Source organism: Tachyglossus aculeatus, chromosome X5 (genome assembly GCF_015852505.1).
Source record: "Tachyglossus aculeatus isolate mTacAcu1 chromosome X5, mTacAcu1.pri, whole genome shotgun sequence".
Taxonomy (NCBI): domain Eukaryota; kingdom Metazoa; phylum Chordata; class Mammalia; order Monotremata; family Tachyglossidae; genus Tachyglossus; species Tachyglossus aculeatus.
The window spans coordinates 6,852,796-6,876,249 of record NC_052097.1 but is presented as its reverse complement, the minus strand read 5'-3'; the positions used below and the strand labels follow the sequence as shown (position 1 = coordinate 6,876,249).

General features: G+C 43.4%; 1 protein-coding gene and 1 non-coding gene across 3 annotated transcripts in view; one reads left to right on the top strand and one right to left on the bottom strand.

Annotated features, from left to right (window-relative positions):
• ABCG2 (ATP binding cassette subfamily G member 2 (Junior blood group)) overlaps positions 1-23,454 on the top strand; it is a 51,239-nt gene that overhangs the window by 183 nt on the left and 27,602 nt on the right. The window contains exons 1-7 of one of the 2 annotated variants that reach the window (XM_038769177.1): positions 6,130-6,170; positions 9,816-10,029; positions 15,006-15,065; positions 15,929-16,043; positions 16,635-16,787; positions 19,609-19,766; positions 21,841-21,992. In XM_038769177.1, the coding sequence (XP_038625105.1) occupies positions 9,836-10,029; positions 15,006-15,065; positions 15,929-16,043; positions 16,635-16,787; positions 19,609-19,766; positions 21,841-21,992 (832 nt within the window). In that variant the 5' untranslated portion in view covers positions 6,130-6,170; positions 9,816-9,835. Of the gene's footprint in view, positions 1-6,129; positions 6,171-9,815; positions 10,030-15,005; positions 15,066-15,928; positions 16,044-16,634; positions 16,788-19,608; positions 19,767-21,840; positions 21,993-23,454 lie in introns of those variants that run through there. The other variant, XM_038769178.1, reaches the window with a different exon arrangement.
• Positions 2,466-2,603, bottom strand: LOC119947761. The gene has a single exon (XR_005456558.1). It is a non-coding gene; the product is annotated as a small nucleolar RNA SNORA7 (small nucleolar RNA).

Below are 23,454 nucleotides of genomic sequence, written 5' to 3'. Positions count from 1 at the left end.
TATCCGTAAGATGGGGGTTCAGTAATAATGATAATGATATTTGTTAAGCGCTTACCATGTGCCAAGCGCTGTTCTAAGCGCAGGGCGTGGAGATTCACTCAGGTATAGAGCCCCCTTTCTCCTTATCCGTAAGATGGGGGTTCAGTAATAATGATAATGGTATTTGTTAGGCGCTTACCATGTGCCAAGCGCTGTTCTAAGCGCAGGGGTAGATATAAGGTTTTCAGGTTGTCCCACGTGGGGCTTACTGTCTTCACCCCCATTTCACCGTTGAGATAACTGAGGCCTAGTGAAGTGACTTACCCAAAGTCACACAGCTGACAAGTGTCTGAGGCGGGATTAGAACCCACGACCTCTGACTCCCAAACCCGTGTGCTCTTTCCCTTGAGCCAAGCTGCTTCTCTAATGATGGCATTTGTTAAGCACTTTACTATGTGCCAAGCACTGTTCTAAGCGTTGGTGGGGGGATACAAGGTCATCAGGTTGTCCCACATGGGGCTGACAGTCTTAATCCCCATTTTCCAGATCAGGTAATTGAGGCCCAGGGAAGTGAAGTGGCTTACCCAAAAATCACACAGCTGACAAGTGGCGGAGTCGGGATTAGAACCCATGACCTCTGACTCCCAAGCCTGTGCTCTTTGCCCTGAGTCATGCTGCTTCTCCTGTTCTCCCTCCCCCACTTTAGCGTGGGAGACTTGGGGGTGACTAGGATGTATCTGCCCGCACTTAGCAGTGTTCGGCATGTAAAATAAGGCCTGGCGAATACCACAATTATTGTTTAATTGTTAGAGGGTGTCGTCTTCCACCTGCGTCGTTTCCTTCAGAAGCGTACGGGACAACCATGTTTTGGGGCTGACTTAGAAAGCTCCTTGTTGGCGAATTGTACTTTCCCAGTGCTTAGTACAGTGTTCCGCCTGCAGTAAGCGGTCAATAAATAATAATAATAATAATAATGATGGCATTTGTTAAGCACTTACTATGTGCAGAGCACTGTTCTAAGCGCTGGGGGGGATACAAGGTGACCAAGTTGTCCCACGTGGGTCCCACAGTCTTAATCCCCATTTTACCGATGAGATAACTGAGGCTCAGAGAAGTTAAGTGACTTGCCCAAGGTCACACAGCTGACATGTGGTGGACCTGAGATTCGAACCCATGACCTCTGACTCCAAAGCCCGTGCTCTTCCCACTGAGCCACGCTGTGATTGAGTGAATTAATTAGGGGATAGAAACTGAGGAATAATTGAGAGCAGTATGTCCAAGGACATCACCTGTGGCTCTGCTGGAGGGGCTCTCACTTAGGGGCCTTCACATTGGGTCAGAGTCTTTCATTCATTCAATAGTATTTATCGAGTACTTACTGTATTCAGAGCACTGTACTAAGCACTTAGGAAGTACAAGTTGGCAACATATAGAGACAGTCCCTACCCGCTCACAGTCTAGAAGGGGGAGACAGACAACAAAACAAAACATGTAGACAGGTCTTGGCGTGTTTTTAAGGTTGGATGTAGAAACTTTAGCTGTATAAAGTTGGGGGGCTTCTCAGGTTAAACTGTTCACCAATTCTTCCAAAGAAGTGGTGTGGTGAAAATTAACAACCTAATGAATTACTTTTTTCTATGATTACATTTTGTGAGCCCCCCGTGGAACAACCTGATCACCTTGTAACCTCCCCAGCGCTTAGAACAGTGCTTTGCACATAGTAAGCGCTTAATAAATGTCATTACTATTATTATTATTTAAGCAGAAAAGAAAGCTGCTGTCCATTAAGTTGGAAAAAAAATCCCTGATTGTGTAGGCAGTCTTTATAGATGGACTGACCCGGTTGAATGTTCAGTCTCGCTGTTTCAAACCTCAGCTGCAGAAGTACAGGGGAACCTTGGTTAAGACCTGAGGTGGGGGAGATAAAGGAAGTGCTGGTAGACACAGCATAATAGTCTGAGGCTGAAAACTCTTCACTGGACTGGAACCTGGTATAAGGTTCATTGACATAAGCCTATATCCCTCCTGAAATCATTCTTTCTGTTAAAATCCCAGGCAAGCTTCCTGAGGGTGAGACTGCCAAACTAACCCACCTTTATTCATTGCTCTGGCCAACACTTATAGGACACTGTAGGTCAGTGATTCCCCCAGGAAACTTCAAGAGCAGCAGGCATTTGGCTCAGGCAAGGAAAACGTAATGCAGAGCTAGAATGAATGCTCTCTGACCCTGAGAAGAGCCTGGCCACACTCAAGAAGGCCCTTATCTTGTCTTATGCTGTCGAGTCATCTCCGACTCATAGCAATTCCATGGACACATCTCTCCCAGAATGCCCCACCTCCACCTGCAATCGTTCTGGTGGTGTATCTAGAGTTTTCTTGGTAAAAATACGGAAGTGATTTACCATCTTCTTCTTCCACACGGTAAACTTGAGTCTCTGGCCTCGACTTTCTCCCATGCCACTGTTGCCCAGCACAGGGGAGTTTTTACTTGTAGCAGATTGCCTTCCACTTGCTAGCCACTGACCATGCTAGGAACGGAATGGGTATGCCTCTGCTTGACTCTCCCGCTGGTAGCTGGTACTGGTAGAGTACTGGAAACTCTCCAGGTGCGATCCTGAGAGGGGCAAGGAGGCCCAGTTCTACCCAAAACCCAGGAGTTCTGACCCAAATTAACCCCACCCCCAAAAGGGTTGGGAAACCACAATCCGGAGCCAAGATGTCTTTTAGCCTGAGCCCTCCTTTGGGTGGTCTGGCCCTTTGTCAAGTTGCCAAAGAGCTGGGCAGGGGATTAAGAGGGATCAGTTGTGGGAATGCCTGATTGATTGGACCAGGTACTTCAGGATGGCAGCCCACAGCTCCTTGGGCTTCTAGGTCCCAGAGCCTGCCTGCCATCCAGTTTAGAATCCAGTGTCCTCATCATTTTGGAAGTTGACATTTCCTGTTTTAAGGGGATTGGCCTTTTTGTTTTCTCTCTTTTAAAAGTCTGAAAGTTTAAAGTGATAGAAATTTGAAAAGCAGCCTGGCCCAGTGAAAATTACACAGGCATTGGAGTCAAAGAACCTGGGTTCTAATCCTGATTCCTCCACTTACCTGCTGTGTGATCATGGGCAAGTCACTTAACCTATCTATTCCTCAGTTACTTCATGTGTAAAATGGGGATTAAAACTGTGAGCCACATGTGGGACAGGACTGTGTCCAACCTGATTGCCTTGTATCTACCCCCCTACTTAGCAGAGTGCTTGGCACATAGGATATGCTTAATAAATGTTATTTTAAAAAAAAGAACCAGAGTGTATGGGGAGCATCAGGTTTATAGTGTAGATTCCTTGAATAAAGTCAGCCCTTGGATTGAACATTTTCCCAATGACCGTGTAGGCTGATTTTTAGGTGCAATTATTCTGTTTGAGCTTTTGCCTGACTTCAGAAGTGTCCTTTGGTCAACCTGAAAGAGAGGTATTTCATGACATAAAAAATTTGTAAATACTTAGTTAACACCCTCCCCTAGCTGCTGTATGGTCTGGTTCTGCTTATCTGTCCTTAGCCTGCTACAGATTTAATGATTAACTCCTCTTTCTCCCTATCCCTCTAAACCACTTTCATTGTGGTCAGGGAATGTGTCTACCAACTTCGTTGTATTGTACTCTTCCAAGCACTTAGGCAGTGCTCTGCACATGGCAAGTGCCCATATGTTGCTACTTGTACTTCCCAAGTGCTTAGTACAGTGCTGTGCACACAGTAAGTGCTCAATAAATACGATTGAATGAATGAATAAAAACTATTGATTGATTTTTTTTTTTTTCAATCTTTGCCCTTCCTCCTCTGGTCCAAAGCAGCCTTAATGAATTATCCCCTCCCACGCAGTTTGTCACCCTTCTGCTCCACATCATCACCCAGCACATGTGGCTATTACTGCTTACTGTTGTGTAGGCTTTGAAAATATGTATTTTATCCTTAAAATTGGAGTGGCTGATGCAATTATGCAAGTAAATATGGTCCTTAAAATTGATTCTGGGTTAGTGGCCTTCCCTCTTCTAAGTGTGTCCTGTTACTTGGAAACATAGCTTTGTATATTGTCTCAATTAACAGACTCCCACATCTTTTTATGCTGCATGTATGAGGATAAATGACAGCTTCTTGAATTGGGTACATGTTGTCCGCAAGCGAACTTGGCATGACTGACTCCATCTTGTGCATACCAACAGTAACCCTTTATTTTGTGCAGACTGAAAGCACTCCAGTGTGTGTAAGGTAATATTAACCAAAGTGGCTCTTCTCTGACTGGAATGTCCTCATCCTGTGTTGACCGTTATCTCCTGATAACATCTTGTAAACAGGGATTTTAACACTAACCAAACCATGACAAACAAACGGTTGTACTTTAACTTGGGATCTAGGAATGCCAAGTCCTCACATGCGGCACTATTCGGGAATCCTTGTGTAGCTCGGATTGAAACCCAATAAAAGAGGAAGAAGCGGCTGGGATCGGGGCTGCTTGTCACTTGTACCTCTCCCGGGAGGTGAATGGGCAGGTAGCCACTTTTCCTTCTTTACTGCTCTATCTGAACTCATGTCTCCGAGTCATTTTTCCTATCTGTGTCACCACCTTGGGTACACAAACCCTCCTGCTGATTTACACCAGTTAACCTGTTTTGCACCCTACTTCGATAATAGTACAAAATGTTTGAGGAATATTTGAGGCTATCAGATTGGTTTCATTTGGTCTCATACTTAAGTTTCCTCACCTGCTGCCTTCAAACATACTTGTCTTCTGCCTTCAATCAATCAGTAGTCTTTTTTGAACACCTTCAAAGAACCCTTATCCTATCCCACTTGATTCCTGCATCTGCCTCCTTTCTGACCTACCTGTCTCTCCCCACTCCAGTTCATACTTCACTCTGCTGCCCGGATCATGTTTCTACAAAAACGTTCAGTCCATGTCTCCCTACTCCTCAAGAAACTCCAGTGGTTGCCCATCCACCTCTGCATCAAACAGAAACTCTTTACTATGGGCTTTACTGCACTGTCAGCTCACCCTCTCCTACCTTAACTCACTGATCTCCTACTACAGCCAAGCCCACACTATTTGCTCCTCTATTGCCAGTTTGTTCATTATGACCCAGTCTCTTCTATCTTCTATGTGCTTTTCCCACATCCTCCTTCTGGCCTGGACCTCCCTCCCTGTCCACATTCAGAGCCTTTTTAAGGTCACATCTCTTCCAAGAGGCTTTTTCTGATTAAGCCCTCTTTTCTTTGACTCCCTCGCCCTTCTGTGTCATCTGTGCATTTGGATCTGTACCCTTTGGGCACTTAATATTCACCCCATCCTCAGCCCCACAACACTTATGTATATATCCATAATTTATTTCTTTTAATGTCTGTTTCGCTCTCTAGACTGTAAACTACTTGTGGTCAGGGATCATGTCTTCCAACTTGGTTATATTGTACTCTCCCAAATGCTTAGTACAGTGTTATGCCCACAATAAGCAGTCAGTAAGTACTGTTGATTGATTAATGTGCCAAGCACTGTACTAGGCACTTGGGAGAATACTATACAATAGAGAAGCAGACTGGGCTAATAGAAAGAACATGGGTCTGGTAGTTAGAGAACCTGGGTGGGTTCTAATTCCGGCTCCACCACTTGCCTGCTGTGTGACCTTGGAAAGTCACTTCTCTGGGCCTCAGTTACATCATCTGTAAAATGGGGATTAGGACTGTGAGCTCATGTAAGACATGGACTGTGTCCATCCTGATTGTCTTTTATAAGTGCTGGGGTAGATTAGAGTGCTTGGCAACTAGAAGGTACTTAACAAATGCCATTAAAAAAATATAGTAGATTTGGTAGACCCATTCCCTGCTCACAAGGCGCTATCCCCCTCCTCTCCCTCTCCTGACCCATCCAATTCAAGTAATTTTCTTCCCACTCCTTTCACCAAACTTCAGGCCAACCTTTTAATTTCTACCAAAAAACTGTTGTTAATCCTCTCTCAACCCCCTCATATGCAAGCCTCTCCACTCCAACACCTCCAATATTTATCTGTATGGTTGTTTGCCTCTGTGTAGACTGATGATTTTATATATTTCTCTTATCTCCCTCTAGACTGCAAGCTCTTTGTGACCAGGGAACGTGGCTACTGACTCTGTTTTACTGTACTCGTACTCTCCCAAGCACTTAATACAGTGCTCTGCATACAGTAAGTGCTCAATATAATATGATTAATTATGTTTCTAAATTTAACCATCCCTGTCCTGCAACTTTTCAAATTAAATGGCCAACTTTGGGTACTGGGCTACTTTCCCCGTGAAATTGTAAGCATCTCCAGGGCAAGGACTTGTGTGTTTATTCTTCCTGTGCACGCTATAGAAGTCTACACAGAGTAGGTTCTGAATAAAAACTATTGGTAATTTTCTTTGCTGAGAAGGTTAGGATTATTCAAAAGGTCCTAGAGACAGTGCCTTATTTTCATAGTCCAGAAGCTTCCCAGAAAGAAGGTGTGAAGAGAATGGAAAGCTTTCAAGAAAGTCATGAGATGGCTATTTCATACAAAAACTTCAGCTCTCATCCCCTGAAGTTATAGATGTTTCTGAACAATCAGAATTTTGTCAAATAATGGAAAAAAGGACAAATGAGTCCTGAATTTAGCAACAAGGGATTATCATCACTGACTGGGAGCTGGTGTATTCAGGGTAGCAGCCTAACCCAAGTTATAGTCATTTTCGGTACCACAGTAGGGTTCAACTTTAGTGGAAAGGGTAAGTGTCTACCAACCTTGTTATATTGCACTCTCCCCAGCACTTAGTACAACGCTCTGCACAGAGTAAGCGCTCAGTAAATATGATTGATTACTTGAGTGCTCTCCACTGTAGAAGAAGGAATGTCATGAAATTTGGGAGCAGGAAGGCTTGCAAATTCGAGTATCTTTCTCTCAGGAAATGCTCAATAAATACCATAACTCTTAGGACAGTATGCAATGACAGTTGAAAGTCTTTTCTGCCAGGCATTGGTTAGAGGTAAGGGGACATGCTGAGAATAAGAACAACCCTTCATTCAGCAATTCCCTGGAATGGCAGTGTTGGCTAGCCGGCCCAGCTACTTATTGTTAACCCGGAAATAGAGGAGTAGGTGGGAGGACCACTTTAACGTGGCTTTTCAATGCACTCAATCAATCAATTGTATTTATTGAGCGCTTACTGTGTGCAGAGCACTGTACTAAGCACTTGGGACGTACAAGTTGGCAACATATAGAGACACACCCTACCCAACAGTGGGCTCACAGCCTAGAAGGGGGAGACAGAGAACAAAACCAAACATACTAACAAAATAAAAAAAAATAGAATAGATATGTACAAGTAAAATAAATAAATAAATAGAGTAATAAATATGTACAAACATATATACAGGTGCTGTGGGAAAGGAAATGCAGCCCAGGACTACAAGAAAAGTGACTCTCTAATGACTCTATCATGGCTCAGTGTGAGCCCTAAGCCTGACCATGGAGTTGGTGATGTATTAGAGTAGAAAATTGTTTAATGCCCCTTATGGGCAATGAACACTTCTGCCAATTCTGTGGTATTGTACTCGCCAATATATTTACTACAGTGCACTGCGCACTGCACATAGCAAGTGCTCAATAAATACCATTGATTTTTAATGTTATCTGTTAGCCACTTTGTCTCAGGAGGGTCCTCGTTTTCCTTCTTTTAAAGATAAGTGCCTGAGGTGATTTGGAGGAAGGCTTGGAGATTGTTTTCATAAACCCTATTTCTTTTGTTCTCCCCTTCTCCTCCTCTACTAGTATGAGGGGGTCTGTCTTTTTCTTTCTCTTTCAAATCATGCAAACTGCTATGGCCTCTTCCAAGTCTGAGATTTTATGACATAGGACAGGTGCTCATGGGCCTTTATCATGTAGAACTGATTGCATTTATCCTTTGCCCCCCATTGGGATGGACTTCCTTTGAAGCCAGCCAGAGCATCTGTGGAGAATGCTCAGTGCTAAATAGCCTAGCTTCCGGAGTTCAGATGAAAACTACAGAGAATAGGGATGCAACATGACCAAGTAGATAGAGCATGGGCCTGGGAATCAGAAAGAGCTGGGTTCTAATCCTGGATTCACCACTTGTCTGCTGTGTGGCCTTTGGCAAGTCACTTCACTTCTCTAACACTCAGTTCCCTCATCTGTAAAATGGGGATTAAGATTGTGAGCCCCACATGAGACAGGGACTGTGTCCAACCTGATTAGCTTGTATCTACCCCAGCACTTAGAACAGTCCTTGACACATAGTAAGTGCTTACCAAGTACCATTATCGTCATCATCAATACTGATTGGGACCATTGTCTATTAGCTTGGATAGGCCTGGAGAGACATGGCAAAGAGACTTATCATTCATTCAGTCGTATTTATTGAGTGCTTACTGTGTGCAGAGCACTGTACTAAGTGCTTAGAAAGTACAATTTGGCAACAGATAGAGACAATCCCTACCCAACAATGGGTTCACAGTCTAGAAGGGGGAGACAGACAACAAAACAAGTAGACAGGCATCAATAGCATCAGGTACAAGTGATAGGTCTCTAGTCCCAAGGTTCTTTTTGACTCACCAAGCCCCACCCTCACAGATTCACACAAGATCAGTCTGTACAGTTCACTATGTAGTAGCAGTTAAGGACCCCAAATTTAGGTAGTCTGGCCAACCACTTGCCAGGATTTAGGTGCCTTCCCTTAAACCGCAAGAAGTAGTTGAATACATCAGCCTCACTGAAAACACCGCCCTTTCATGATCAAGGGATTTATTAATAATAATAATAATGGTATTTGTTAAGCACTTACTATGTGCCAAGCACTGTTCTAAGAGTTGGGGTAGATACAAGGTAGTCAGGTTGTCCCATGTGGGGCTCTCAGTCTTAATCCCCATTTTACAAAGTAACTGACGCACAGAAGTTAAGTGGCTTCCCCAAGGTCACACAGCAGACAAGTGACAGATGCAGGATTAGAACCCACATCCTCTGACTCCCAAGCCTGTGCTCTTTCCATTACTATTAAGTTGGAGAGGTCATGTCCACATGTCCATAAGATTACTGTAGAGTTGACACTCTATCACTTTACCCCCTCATACCTTAACACCCTGACTTACTATCACAAAGCAACCCAAACATTTTGTTCCTCTAATGCCAAACGACTCACTGTACCTCAGTCTCCTTTCTCGCCTCCAACCCCCTCACCCATATCCTGCCTCTGGCCTGAAACTGCCTCCCTCTTCATGTCTGACAGACATTCTGTCCCCCACTTCAAAGCCTTCTTAAAAATACATCTCCTCCAAGATGCCTTCCTCAACTAAGCCCTTATTGCCTCTTCTCTCACTCCCTTCTCCATTGCCGTTGCACTAGGATTTTCCCCCTTTATTCACCCCTCATTCAGCCCATTGCACTTATGTATTTATCTGTAATTTAATTTATTTATATTAATGTCTGTCTTCCCCTTGAGGCTGTACTCATTTTGATCAGGGAATGTGTCTACCAACTCGGTTATATTGTACTCTCCCAAGCTTTACAAACAGTAAGTGCTAGGTAGATAGGACTGATTGTCCATTTCACAAGCTTAGAGTGTTGGCGAGAAAGCAAGAGTATTTATCTAGTATGAGAGTATCAGTATGAAAACTACATCAAGTTGATTTTACCAGCTCTCCCAAGAGCTTAGTAGGGTGCTCTGCACTCAGTAAGTGCTCAGTAAACATGATTGATTCAAGAGCCTGAAGTTAAGAATTGTATCCTGGTAGGTGGAAAAAAGACCTTATTCATTCACCCTGGAAGTTAAAAATTTGCTCCATTTTGTTTATTACACAGGAGGGTAAGACCACCTCAGAATGTCTGCAGACAATGTCCAAGTCATCGTCCCAATGTCGGAAACAAGGGGGAATGGCCTCCCAGCCCAAGACCCCAAGAAACTGTCCATGGGGAGCATCTTGAGTTTCCACAACATTTATTACCGAGTGAAATTAAGGAGTGGATTCATCCGTTCTCAAAAAACTGTCACTAAGGAAATTCTGCATGACATCAAGTATGTGTATAAAGACTGTTTGGATAAAGTTGATATGGTTGGTTTCATTTTAGCAAATAACTAGATTTAAGAGGAGCTGGGTTCTGATCCCAACTCTTCCACGTGTTCATTCATTCATTCGTATTTATTGAGCACTTACTGTGTGCAGAGCACTGTACTAAGCGCTTGGGAAGTACAAGTTGGCAACATATAGAGACGGTCCCTACCCAACAGTGGGCTCACAGTCTAGAAAAGGGAGATGGAGAACAAAACAAAACATATTAACAAAATAAAATAAATAGAATAAATATGCACTTGTCTGCTGTGTGGCTCTGGGCAAGTTCTTAAGGCCCTTATCTTCTTTGTGCCTCAGTTTCCTCATCTTTCAAATATGGATTAAATCATATTTTCTACTATTTATATTGTGAGCTCCACTTGGGACTCCAAATCCAACCTGATTATCTTGTATCTACTCCAATGCTTAGTACAGTGCTTGGCACATAGTAAGTGCTCACCAATTACCATAATTAAGATGTTGCTGAGTCTCCAAATGAATTAGACTAATTTGGAGCACTGACAGGCTATTATTTTTTTGAACCATAAAAAGGTGATGAAACAACAGGTATTTAACTGGGGTGGGGTAGGAATATTTGGGAGGAGTTGGTCTCTTAAGAAGGAGTAGGGGGGAGTTGAAAGAGGAAGGGATCATGGAATTCATTTTGCACCATCTCCAGTTTTCAGAGAACTGACAGCTAGTCATAATTGATTTGTCTTTCAGTTTCGCTTCCTTTTTTGGTCTTGTTAGATTAGTGAACTGATAATTAACTACAGGTGGCAGCCGCTCAAGGTTGCCTTTGGGAATACTGCCAGATCATAGTCAATAGCATGCAAGGCATAGCTTTCAAAACTGGTCCTATTTCTTTTTTCTGTTAAGCACTTAAGCTCTATGAAGGACTGTGCCTCCTTCTGGTGTCTATCACATAGGTTTGTGTCCCCCAGGAACCTAGAAAATGGGAAATTTGGCCCCTTGCAAGCAGCTTCTAGTTAGAGACCTTCTGTACCCAAAGTCCAGTGCATGCATGTCTTTGACAGTGCAGGGGAAGATCAGCAAGGGTGAAGAAAAGCTATTATTTCTGGAAATTCAGGGAGGGTAGGAGGAAAGGAAAAACCTCAGTGATTACTAACTAAGCAGATTTTACATGGCAAATGGGAAGACAGTAGAACAAATGGTTAGTTTGAACTCTTTATTGAGGAAGGATTGGAGACTTTGCCCTTCAAATGAGCAGATGATCTTAGATGCCAACCTTTCCCTTTGGGTAAGGTTTAAAAAGAGGATGGGGATTAAGAAGAGGTGGGGCAAGAGGGATGGGATTTGAGAGGAAGCCTCAATCAATCAATTGTACTTGAGTGCTTACTAGGTTCAAAGCTTTGTACTAAAGCAGTTGGGAGAATACAGCATAACAGAGTTTCCAGACACATTTCTTGCCTACAAAAAACTTACAGCCTCAGAGAGCTAATGATCCAGAAAAAAAACAATTTTGAGTCTTTTCGGCCCCCTTGGAAACTTTGCTCTTTTTTTCCCTGCTAATTAATCAGTGATATTGTTAAGTGCTTACTTTGTACAGAACACTGTATTATGCACTTGGTAGAGGAAATAGAACAGAGTTGGTAGGCACTTTCCCTGCCCACAATGAGAAGGGGAGAGGAGCATTCATATAAACAAATTACGGAGATGTGCATAAGTGCTATGGGGCTGAGATAAGAATGAATAAAGGGAACAAATCCAAGTGCAAGTGTCATGCAGAAGGGAGTGGGAGAAGGGGAAATGAGGACCTGACTAAATTAGGGAAGGCCTGACTAAATTCTTCATGTCTTGTTGGAGATCTGGGAGGAGTGAGCCTGGAAATCGATCAGTGGTATTCATTCAATTGTATTGAGTGCTTACTGTGTGCTGAGCAGTCTACTAACTGCTTGGGAGAGTTCAGTGCAATATAGTTGGTTAATATGATGCCTGCCCTTGGAGGGTTTGCAGTCTAGAGTCCAAAGCAAACTCTGAAAACCCAGTGAGACAAAGGTTCCCATTGCCGTCACTGAAGTGGCACCTAGGCAGATAATGATAAATGGTGAGGTGTGGTCAGAACTTTGGAAGATAAGATAGACCATATAGTCTTCAAAAATAGGAATTCTTTTCATAGGGACAAAAGCAAGATCCCCACGTGAAGAAATGAAGATTCATTCATTCAATCATATTTATTGAGTGCTTACTGTGTGCAGAGCACTGTACTAAGCGCTTGGGAAGTACAAGTTGGCAACATATAGAGATGGTCCCTACCCAACAGCAGGCTCACAGTCTAGAAGGGGGAGACAGACGACAAAACAAAACATATTAACAAAATAAAGTAAATAGAATAAATATGTACAAATAAAATAGAGTAATAAATATGTACAAACATATATATACATATATATAGGTAGATGGCACCGGGAAGTCTGGGAAGGAAATGTGACAACAGCAGGAGATAGTCATTACCTGAGCATAATGTGGCTGCGGTTGTCCATCACACATCAGTTTTATCTGCCGCCTTCACATATATACTGATAAAAATCATATCTTTGAATCTAGACTCCATTTAAAAGGAAATCTACAATACAAAGTAGTCACTCAGTGAATACTTTTCCTTATGGAAATAGTGCTGAGTATAGAAGCTACCTGTGTCTTAGTTCACGGAATTCTCATTTAATCGAAGCAGTTACTCTCTAATCCTACCTACTTTCTCACCATTAACATGGTTCATGTAGATTTTTGTCCTTATGACTGGCCATTTTGACCATGTTTACCAGTACGATAAACTCTGATAGACAGGAGGTCATTAAATAGGGAATTCTCAATGATGATACATTTTATAGCCTTTAGATACTAACTAATCTAATTTCTCACAATTAACATAGCAACAATGTGGAATCTTCTGCACCCACACTGGGCTTTTCTGGTCAATCAATTTCTGTATAATAATAATAATGATAATGATGGTATTTGTTAAGCGCTTACTGTGTGCAAAGCACTGTTCTAAGCACTGGATTGCTCCCTCCTGAGGAGCAGTAGAAAAATTGGGGAGAGAGACAGCTGGTGAGGTATGGGTTTTTTAAATTTTTTGTATTTTTGTATTTGTGGGCTCTGGCTGTCTCTCCAATTGACCCGGAGCCAGGAAGAAAGTAACAGCATTTGTCTGGAGCACCCCTCAAAATCTTGGAAGCTATGCTAACAGTATAGAAAATTAAGAGAATGTGACTTCCTACCTCTCTAGGGCAATCACATGTTAAGAACTTTACAAATCATTATAAAACCAGCACTGATAAGAGCGGTCAGCCCACAGACCTGTCTTTAACAACATTGTATATATATGTAATTATTAACTGCCTTTTGGGCCAAGGTCACTGACCCATGTACATCTCTGGTACAGGGTCTAACTACAAGTCCCTAGGTTCATCATGAGCACTGCATAAACAGTCATTCAGTCAATCATGTTTATGGAGCACTTATTATATGGGGAGCACTGCACTAAGCATTTGGGAGAGCACAGTACAACAATACTTGGCACCTGTTTGCCTCTTTGGAATGGAACATCTCTGAAGAAAGGGCTGTGATTTTTTTTTGTCTGTCCTATATAGGGTTAGGGTTGGTGTAGAAGTAGTAGTAATAGTATTAAGCACTTAACTTTGTGCAGAGCATTGTACTGTGCTCTGAGTGCTAATAATAATTGTGATATTTGTTCTTACTAGTAAGTAAATTCTTACTATGTGCCAAACACTGCACTAAATGCTGGGGTAGATACAAGATAATCATGTCCCACATGGGGTTCACAGTCTAAGTAAGAGGGAGAAAAGACATTGAATTTCCATTTAGCAGATAATAATAATAATGACATTTATTAAGCACTTACTATATGCAAAGCACTGTTCTAAGCACTGGAGAGGTTACAAGGTGATCAGGTTGTCCCACAGGGGGCTCACAGTCTTCATCCCCATTTTACAGATGAGGCAACTGAGGCACAGAGAAGTTAAGTGACTTGCCCAAAGTCACACAGCTGACAATTGGCAGAGCCAGAATTTGAACCCATGACCTCTGACTCCAAAACCCATGCTCTTTCCACTGAGCCATGCTGCTCTCTAAGATGAGAGATGAGATGAAAGAACTGCCCCTCTCAGAATTGCACCTGGAGAATTTCCAGTACTCCACCAGTCCAGGCTAAAGGAGGGAGAGTCAAGCAGAGGCATACCCATTCCATTCCTAGTTTGGACAGTGGCTAGCAAGGACAAGACAATTTATTACAAGGCAAAACTCCCCTGGGCTGGGCAGCAGCGGCATGGGAGAGAGTCGAGAGTGGAGACTCAAGTTTACTGCACGGAAGAAGGCAGTGGTAAACCACTTCCGTGTTTTTACCAAGAAAACTCTATGGATCCACTGCCAGAACAATTACAGTGGAGAGTGGGGCATTCTGGGAAAGATTAATTCATTCAGTTGTATTTATTATTTATTTATTTATTAAGCACTCAATAAACGAGTGCTTAATGTATGCAGAGCACTGCACTTGGAAAGTACAATTCGGCAACAGGTAGCAGCAATCCCTATTCAACAATGGGTTCACAGTCTAGAAGGGGGAAAGATGTGTCCATGGAGTTGCTCTGGGTCAGAAACAACTCGAAAGCCTAAGACAAGACAAGATGAGGGAACTGAGGCACAGGGAAGTGAAATGACTTGCCCAAGGTCACACAGGGAAGTGGCAGAGTTGGGATTAGAACCCAGGTCCTCTGTCTCCCAAGCCCATGCTCTTTCCACTAGGCATGCCACTTGCTCATGCTGTGTGGTCCCTTGGTGGTTCCCCACTGGTGGTGGTGTGGTTGGTCCCTGGCATGCAGTATCCTGGGTCCTAACTCAGATGCAAAATTAGCTTAAAGGTGAAATCCTGAGTCCATGGCCTGCTCTGTTTTGCTTATAGTGGGATCATGAAACCTGGCCTCAATGCAATTCTGGGACCCACGGGTGGTGGCAAATCATCGTAAGTATTGAAAGAGCAAAGGACAGAATGTCTGTGAACTTTTATATGACCTTATCAATGGGAAATATTTGATTTGTCAGTCAATAATGGCATTTATTGAGTGCTTACTGTGTGCAGTGCACTGTACTAAGCGCTTGAGAGAATAACAGAATTGATAGACACATTCTACTCACTTTTCCTCCTGAGGATAGAGGAATAGGAAAATATCTGGGACCAGGCAAGAGTTTCTGGGAATTGTAGTTCTAGAAACATTCATTTTTGCTCCACTGCCTGTTTCCAAGACTCCAAGACATGTTGGGGGCATCTGAACCCTCCCCTGATGCTATCTTTGATTTGGATTCTAGAAACTGGCAGTGGGGTCCAGAGCTGGTATTTGGAACCCTGAAAATGTACTACGTCTCTTCCCCCTTCTCTGTTGATTTTTAGATTATGAGCCCCCCAAGGGACAGGGGCCATGTTAATTCAAATCTGCGTAGTCTTTTCAAGCATTTAGCACAGTGCTCTGTGCATAGTAAGTGCTTAATAAATACTATTGCTACTGGAGAATGGTAGAGGTGCGAGTAGCACTCAGGTGCTGGACTAATCATGGAGGTTGAGACTTCTAAAGAGACGGTCCTTCCCCTGCCCATTCCTTCAATCACCAAGGGAGATTCCCAGTTTAGCCTCTGAAAGGGTTTAATTTTTTTTTTCAGGAGAAGGAAAGAGGGAGAATGCACCCACCCAAGAGAGATTGCTCCATTCTTTTAGAATTTTCACTTTAGCTGCAGAATTATTTAATCGTCTCAATTTTTTAAAATGGAACTACTGAGATGCTATTTGTGACAAATTTCCCACCTGAGTCTGACTGTCTTTTCCTGAATTAGATTGTTGGATGTTTTAGCTGCAAGGAAAGATCCCAAAGGACTAAGTGGTGATGTTTTGTTAAATGGTGCGCCGCAGCCCCCCAACTTTAAATGCAGCTCAGGTTATGTGGTGCAGGTGAGTGCTGAGTTGGACTGTTTTTTCTGCACCTCTAGTTCCACCTAGAGCCTTCATTGCTGGGCTTCAGCTTGACCAAATCCATCTTTCCAAACCCTCAAGCCTGTTTAAGGAGGCTTTGTCAGCTGGCAGGGGGTAGGAGGGAGGTGAGGGAGGGAGTTTGGTTCGTCATCCTGAATTTGGCATTACACAATTCCTGGAGGGCCCCACTCCAGCCTGGTTATCCTGCCTTCCCTTCATGACCAAACATCTAGGTTTCAGTCATAGGTTGGGTGAGGAAAAGAGTGTGTGCCCTTGTCCAGTTACCTCGATCTGATATCGAGGTGGGATTCATACGGATCAGCAAAGCAGCCCCAGAGTCTATTTGGTGATTTAAGACAATGCTGTCCATCATAACAAAAGCTCCATGACTCCCCAGAACTCCTGTTGACTAGCTTTTAGAAAAGCAAGTTGTACATCTGCAGAAAGTTCTCTGACAGTCTCCATTCACTAGATTCCCATAAGACCGCTTGCAGCTTCTCATTTAAACGGTGCTGCAGAATGAATGCCAATTCTTCATTTTAAAAAAGAATTATCGTTTTGCCTTTTGAGGACGATGTGGTGATGGGGTCTCTGACTGTGAGAGAGAACCTCCAGTTTTCGGCAGCACTGCGGCTTCCAACAACCCTGAAGAAGCATGAGAAGGATGAGCGGATCAACATGGTCCTCAGGGAGCTTGGTTTGACCAAAGTGGCTGATTCCAAGGTAATAGGGCAAAATGGGGTTGTGGCACTCTATAGCCAGAAAGATATCATAATTCTAGGGGTAGCTAGAAGCAGCATGATGTAGTGGATAGAGCACAGGCCTGAGAGTCAGAAGGTCATGGGTTCTAACCCCGGCTCCACCACTTGTCTGCTGTGTGACCTCGGACAAGTCACTTCACTTCTCTGTGCTTGAGACTGTGAGCCCCACATGGGACAGGGACTGTGTCAACCTCTATTTGCTTGTATCTACCCCAGTGCTGAGTATAGTGCCTGGCACATAGTAAGCGCTTAACAAATACCGTCATCATTATCATCTTCTTTGCCTGTGACATTCCAGGCTTAGCAACACTACATTCCTGAGTGGATGGCTTTCACCACTTTTTGGATAGTGGATTGAGAGACCCTTTCTAAGAAAGGATGCCCTGAGAACTGGTTAGTTAATGATGATGATAATGGAATTAAGTGCTTACTATATGCTAAGCGCTGGAGTAGATACAAGATAATCAGGTTCCACATGAGGCTTACAGTCTAGAAGAAAGAACAGGTATTAAATCATAATTCTGCCCATGGAGGGAACTGAAATCAGGGAAGTGAAGTGGTTTGCCCAAAGTCATACAGCAGGCACACGGCAGATCCAAGATTAGAACCCCAGTCTCTGACTCCCAGGGTCATGCTCTTTCCACTAGGCTACCCTGCTTCCTTACTATGAAACAGTTAATATGCAATGGCATTTTCTCTGTGGGCTTATAATAGGTTTGCAGACAGTAAAAAGTAGAACTGGGAGAGAGGCAACATGCCATTCTAGCATTTTTGCTTCTCCCTCCAATATATAATTTCACAGATCCTTTCCACTTTTTATATTTACCTTCCCCCCCCATCATGCTCTAAGAACATTTATCCATCTACGAGGCCGTTTGTCGAACCAGTAGTCGATCCAGTCCAATATTCTGTTTCCTACGGGGGGCAGGAGGATGTTTTGAAGATGGTTTCCTTGTCACCAATCCTAGTGTGCCAAAATCTCAACTTCTCCAACTTTCCCTCTAAAAGCCCAAATCAATCAATCAACCATATTTATTGAGCACTTACTGTGTGCAGAGCATATGGCTCTATCTAATCATTTTCATATGCTCACCATGCTGTTTGTTCACTGGTCTAGCCAAGCTCTTCTTGAAGCTCTGAAATCTTTTTGGCCTGCACATCTTTTTGTGGTAATCACTTTCATATGCTCATCGCACTGGATGAAGATGAATTTCCTTTTGTTCCTCTGCCAAAAGGACAACCATTATATAGTTCTTCCATGTGTCCTGCTGCCAGTGACAACAGATGGTTAGATCATTAGTTTGACCCTGTAATGACTTTGCATATGTTATTCCCCTCTTTTTCCCTCCTGTCCCAAATATCTCCTAACTCCTCCCTATCACTTCTGGTTGTGGATATTTCATTTCAACTCCCTGTCTCCCAACGTTCTCAGGAATGGCACCACCTTATCCTGTAGAAGATCCTTTTATGAGCAATGTCAGGCAACAGAGGCCTTTAATTAGAATAACACTTAGCAGCCCAGCCTATAGAATAATAATGGCTTATTTTTGCTCTACCTGTGGAAGAAGCTTCTGAAACTCACAAGTTAAATCATCATCATCATCAATCGTATTTATTGAGCGCTTACTATCTGCAGAGCACTGTACTAAGCACTTGGGAAGTACAAATTGGCAACATATAGAGACAGTCCCTACCCAACAGTGGGCTCGCAGTCTAAAAGGGGGAGACAGAGAACAAAACCAAACATACTAACAAAATAAAATAAGTAGAATAGATATGTACAAGTTAAATAAATAGAGTAATAAAGTTAAATGCAATTAAGCCCTTGATTATTGAAAGACTAGCTACCCAGTGAATTGGCAAAGTTTCTTTTCCTCCTCTTCCCTCCTGGGGGCCACATTTTAGCTATTTTACAGTGTATATCCATATCTCCTACTCCAAAACGTGGCAGGGCAGAGGTGAAGTTCAGCCTGTCTGTGTGGCAACTGGATCGGTTAATTTGCCAAAAGATTTGTTGGGAGGAGTTGAAGCTGTTATACAGAACCTATTTTGAGGATCCATCATGGAGCTCAGTAGTCCATGGTTTCCTTAGCCTTTGCTGATCACAAGCAAAAGTTGACTTTGACTATCTCTCTTAGCTTAACTTTTGTGAACAATGTATTCCTGTCCGCACTTCAACTTGGAAGTGGTGTATTATTTTGTCTCAGTGATCAATTGTCCCTATTTCCCAGAGGACTCATTTTTTTTCCTCCAGTTCACTTTGTCGTCACTCCCTCAAACCCTTTCTTTACTTCCTCCCTCCCCCTACATCTTCCACACATTCTACCCATCTGCTATTTGCTGCATGAAATTTCTTGAGGCGAGTGCAAAGAAATGAGAATCCATCTCCCTCTACCTTCTGTCCCAACTGCTTTCCCCATCTTGATTTTTTTAAGGTGTTTTTCAGTCTACTACTGGTTGAAATTTCATGGGATCAGAAGCCCCTCTCTCCCTGTTTCATATGGCTGCACTGGTTATTATTCATGGTGTTTATTAAGCTCTTACTAAGGCCCAAACACTGGATAAAATACAAAAGAAACAATTTAGACATGGGCTCTCTTTCACTAGGGTCTTACGGTCTAATGAAGGAATTACCACTAAGAGCCAATTAGCTACTGGGTGACCAGAATATGGGATACAGTTTTCCAGGATTTATGGAGACAGTCCAGCTCCTCACTGTTCCAGGGAAAGGATTTTCCCTAGCATCCTGCATGGCCTGAAGCTTGCTGCTTTTCCCACTCTAGGTTGGAACCCAGTTCATCCGTGGGGTATCCGGAGGAGAACGAAAGAGGACCAGCATTGGGATGGAGCTGATCCCGGATCCCTCAGTCTTGTTCTTGGATGAGCCGACCACTGGCTTAGATGCTAGTACTGCTAATTCTGTTTTGCTGCTCCTGAAGAGGTACTCTGGGGAGTGGGGAGCAGTGGGAACAGCGCACAATTTTGAAGCCATGGGGCTACCTGGGGGTGGAGAGTGGAGGTGCCAGAGATCTGGGTCTGTATGGTGCTAATAATGATCTGTGATTTGTTAACTGTTGAGGGAAGGTCCGGGGTCGGGGCTGGAGTAGCTACCAGCACTTCCTGTCTTGTACCAGTACTGTCTGTTGCATTCCAGCACAAGAGATCTCACATCTGTGAGGTTGAGTGGTATGAACAGGATGATTTTGGCCTGATGTTGAATCTTTTTTCCTGTTTCTGACATAGTTCACTCTCCCTCCCCATGCCTACTGAACTTCCAGGACATCTCTAACACACAGTCACTACTAGTGTCAGGCCGGGGTCTCACATTAAAAGCAATAATGATATTTATAATGGAACTTAGTGAATGCAAGTACAGTACTGGGCTCTTCGGAAATACAGCAGATGCATATGACACATTTGCTGCCAGCAAGAAGTTTAAACAATGCCCCAGGCCTTTGCAAAATGTATTTTTCTACCAAAATATTCCTTACACAAAGCAGAATTTGTGCTTCACAAAGCCATCCTGAGAAGGGTGGCTACATGTGGAATTGAATGGGAAGAGTCTCAACAACAAACAGTTCCAGTAGTTATTGTCAATTTTAAGGCCTCCCCAAGTCCTGCCTCCTGAGGCAAGAGGTCAACTCCAACCCACTTTGACATCGCTATTCATATGGCATCAGGAAAAACCTAAATTCAAACTGTTCAAGGAGGTATGAGACTTCCAGTGGGTCTGACTGAGATACTGTGTTGTTTCTTTCAGTTTTTTTTTTCTCCATTGGCGAGGTTGGTTGAATTGGAATTGGTTGAGGTTTACTTTTTATTTTTTTATTTTTTTCTGGGTGTCTGCCTGCTTTCCCTGTCAGCAAGAAGCTTATACTCTGTGCCCGGGCCTTTGCAAACACAAAGTGTATTTTTTTACTGAAATATTCTCTTCATAATAATAATAATGATGGCATTTGTTAAGTGCTTACTATGTGCAAAGCACTGTTCTAAGTGCTAGGGAGGATACCAGGTGATCAGATTATCCCACATGGGGCTCACAGTCTTCATCCCCATTTTACAGATGAGGTTCATAAAGCACGCTTTCCTCACCCAGCTGTGGCCTTTGAGGTAAAACTCATTGCTGTGCCAGTCGAATCAAGAGAAGTAGGTGGACCATCAGCCTGGAAGTCAGAAGTAGCTGGGTTCTAATCCCTGCTCCGCCACTTGTCTGCTGTGTTACCTTGGACAAGTCACTTAATGTCTCTGTGTCTCAGTTAACTCATCTGTAAAATGGGGATTAAGACTGGGCGCGCCATGTGAGACATACTGTGTCCAACCTGATTAGCTTGAATCTACCCCAGTGACTGGGACCTAGTAAGTGCTAAACAAATACTATAAAAAAAACAACTAATCAGTGGTATTTATTGAGGGCCTACTTTGGGCAGAGCACTATTCTAAGTGCCTGGGAGTGTATAATACAATAGAATTGGTAGATGTGATCCCTGCCCACAAGAAGCTAACAATCTTGTTTGGGAGACAGATATAAAAATAAATTACTGATAGGGAAAGCAGCAGAATATGAGGCTCAATCAATCCATCAGTGGCATTCAGTGAGTACGTCACTACGTGAAGAGTCAATAAGAGCGTGGAGGTGTGAGGCGATATGAAAGGAGGAGCCGGGCAGCTCGCCTATGCAGGGGTTTCACCGTGACCTCGTGACAGGAGCATGGGCCTGGAGGTCAGAAGGACCTCGGTTCTAATCTCGGCTCTGCTACTTGTCTGCTCTGTGTGACCTTGGGCAAATCAATTCACTTCTCTGTGCCTCAGTATCCTCATCTGTAAATTGGGGATTAAAATTGTGAGTTCCATGTGGGAACAGAGACTGTGTCCAACCCGATTTGCTTGAATATACCCCAGCGCTTAGTATAGTGCCTGGCATATAGTAAGCACTTAACAAATACCACAATGGTGGTTGTTATTATAATTAATGTTATTATTATTGATATCATTCACACCATCTGTTTTCAATCCAGGATGTCTAAACAAGGGAGAACCATCATCTTTTCCATCCACCAGCCCCGCTATTCCATCTTCAAACTGTTCGACAGCCTGACCTTGCTGGCGTCTGGACGGCTCCTTTTCCACGGTCCTGCCCAGGAAGCATTGGAGTACTTCTCATCTGCTGGTAATGGTCCAACGTTGTGGACACAGTGCTTACGCGCCGCATGAACTGAGTCCTGAGGAGGGCGGCAACACATAGAATTGAGAGTTTCTTAACAACAAACAATTCCAACAGTTACTGGCAACTTTTTTAAGGCCTCATCAACCCATGATTCCTTTCTGAGGGGAGAGGTCAACTTTTTTTTTTTTTCCATGGCATTTGTTAAGCACTTACTGTGTGCCAGTAACTGTTCTAAACGCTGGGGTAGTTACAAGGTAATCATGTTCGACACGGTCCATGTCCCACATGTGGCTCACAGTCTTAATTCCCATTTTACAGTTGAGGTAACTGAGGCCAAAGAAGTAAAGTGACTTGCCCGAGATCACACAGCAGACAAATGGCAGAGCTGGGACTAGAACCTAGGTCCTTCTGACTCCCAGGTTCTGGGTTCTATTCACTAGATCATGCTGCTTCTCCAGTTATACACTTTTTCTCCAGTCAACTCCAGTCCTCTTTGACATCACTTGTCATATGGTGTCAGGAAAAATCTAAATTCAAACTATTCAAGAGGCCCCAAGACTTCTAGTGGGTCTGGTTGGAATTTTGTGTTTCTTTTTGTTTGATTTTTATTTTTTTCTTTCTCCATTGGTGAGGTTGGTTGAATTGGAATTGGTTAAGCTTTTTTGTTTTTCTTTTTAATTTGGAGTGTCTGCCCGCTTTGGAGTTTGTGCATCACGGGGGCTTGGATGTGCCTGGTCAGTTCCTCGACACCAGGCACTAAGCTGGGGAAGGTCTCAGGGTAGGGGATGAGGAGGGAAGGATTGGAGGAGTTCAACCCTCTCTTGGGGCACAGCGAATGTTGTAGAGTGGGAGAGATGGCAGCATGGGGGAATCACGTGGCCCAGCTGCCCAGGTTTGGGGGATTGGGAGAAACTCTCAAATAGGGACAATGGATGAGACCCACTTCCTGGCATCTCTTGGGTCTTTGGGAGCGGGGCTTTTTCCACTTCTGTCCAAGTTCTGTTCCATCAGTCCCACCCCTCCTGTCCCTCAGCCAAGCAGAAGGATTGTCCCAGAAAGGAGAATGAAAGCAAACACTTACACTGACTGACACACAGAATGTGAGAGAACCAAAAGTTATTGGAAGTAAACAGTTATTGCAGCAAATAATTGGAAGCAAACCAGTTGTCCTCCTGCTCCCTGAGCGAGGTGACAATGAAGAGATCTTCTTCAGGGGCCCAGGCTGAGATATCTCTGGGGTCCTGCAATGTACTACCTACCCAAGGGGATGTGTTCTATTAGTACCAGGTTCTGTTCTCCTTCCTACTGAGACTGTGAGTCCCATGTGGGACAAGGGCCATGTCCAACCTGATTGACTTGTATCTACCCCTGAGCTTAGAACAGTGCTTGGCATGCAGTAAGTGCTTATCACATACCATAATAATAGTAATAATTAAGTTCATTTCTTGTGGCATTCTTTTCCTCT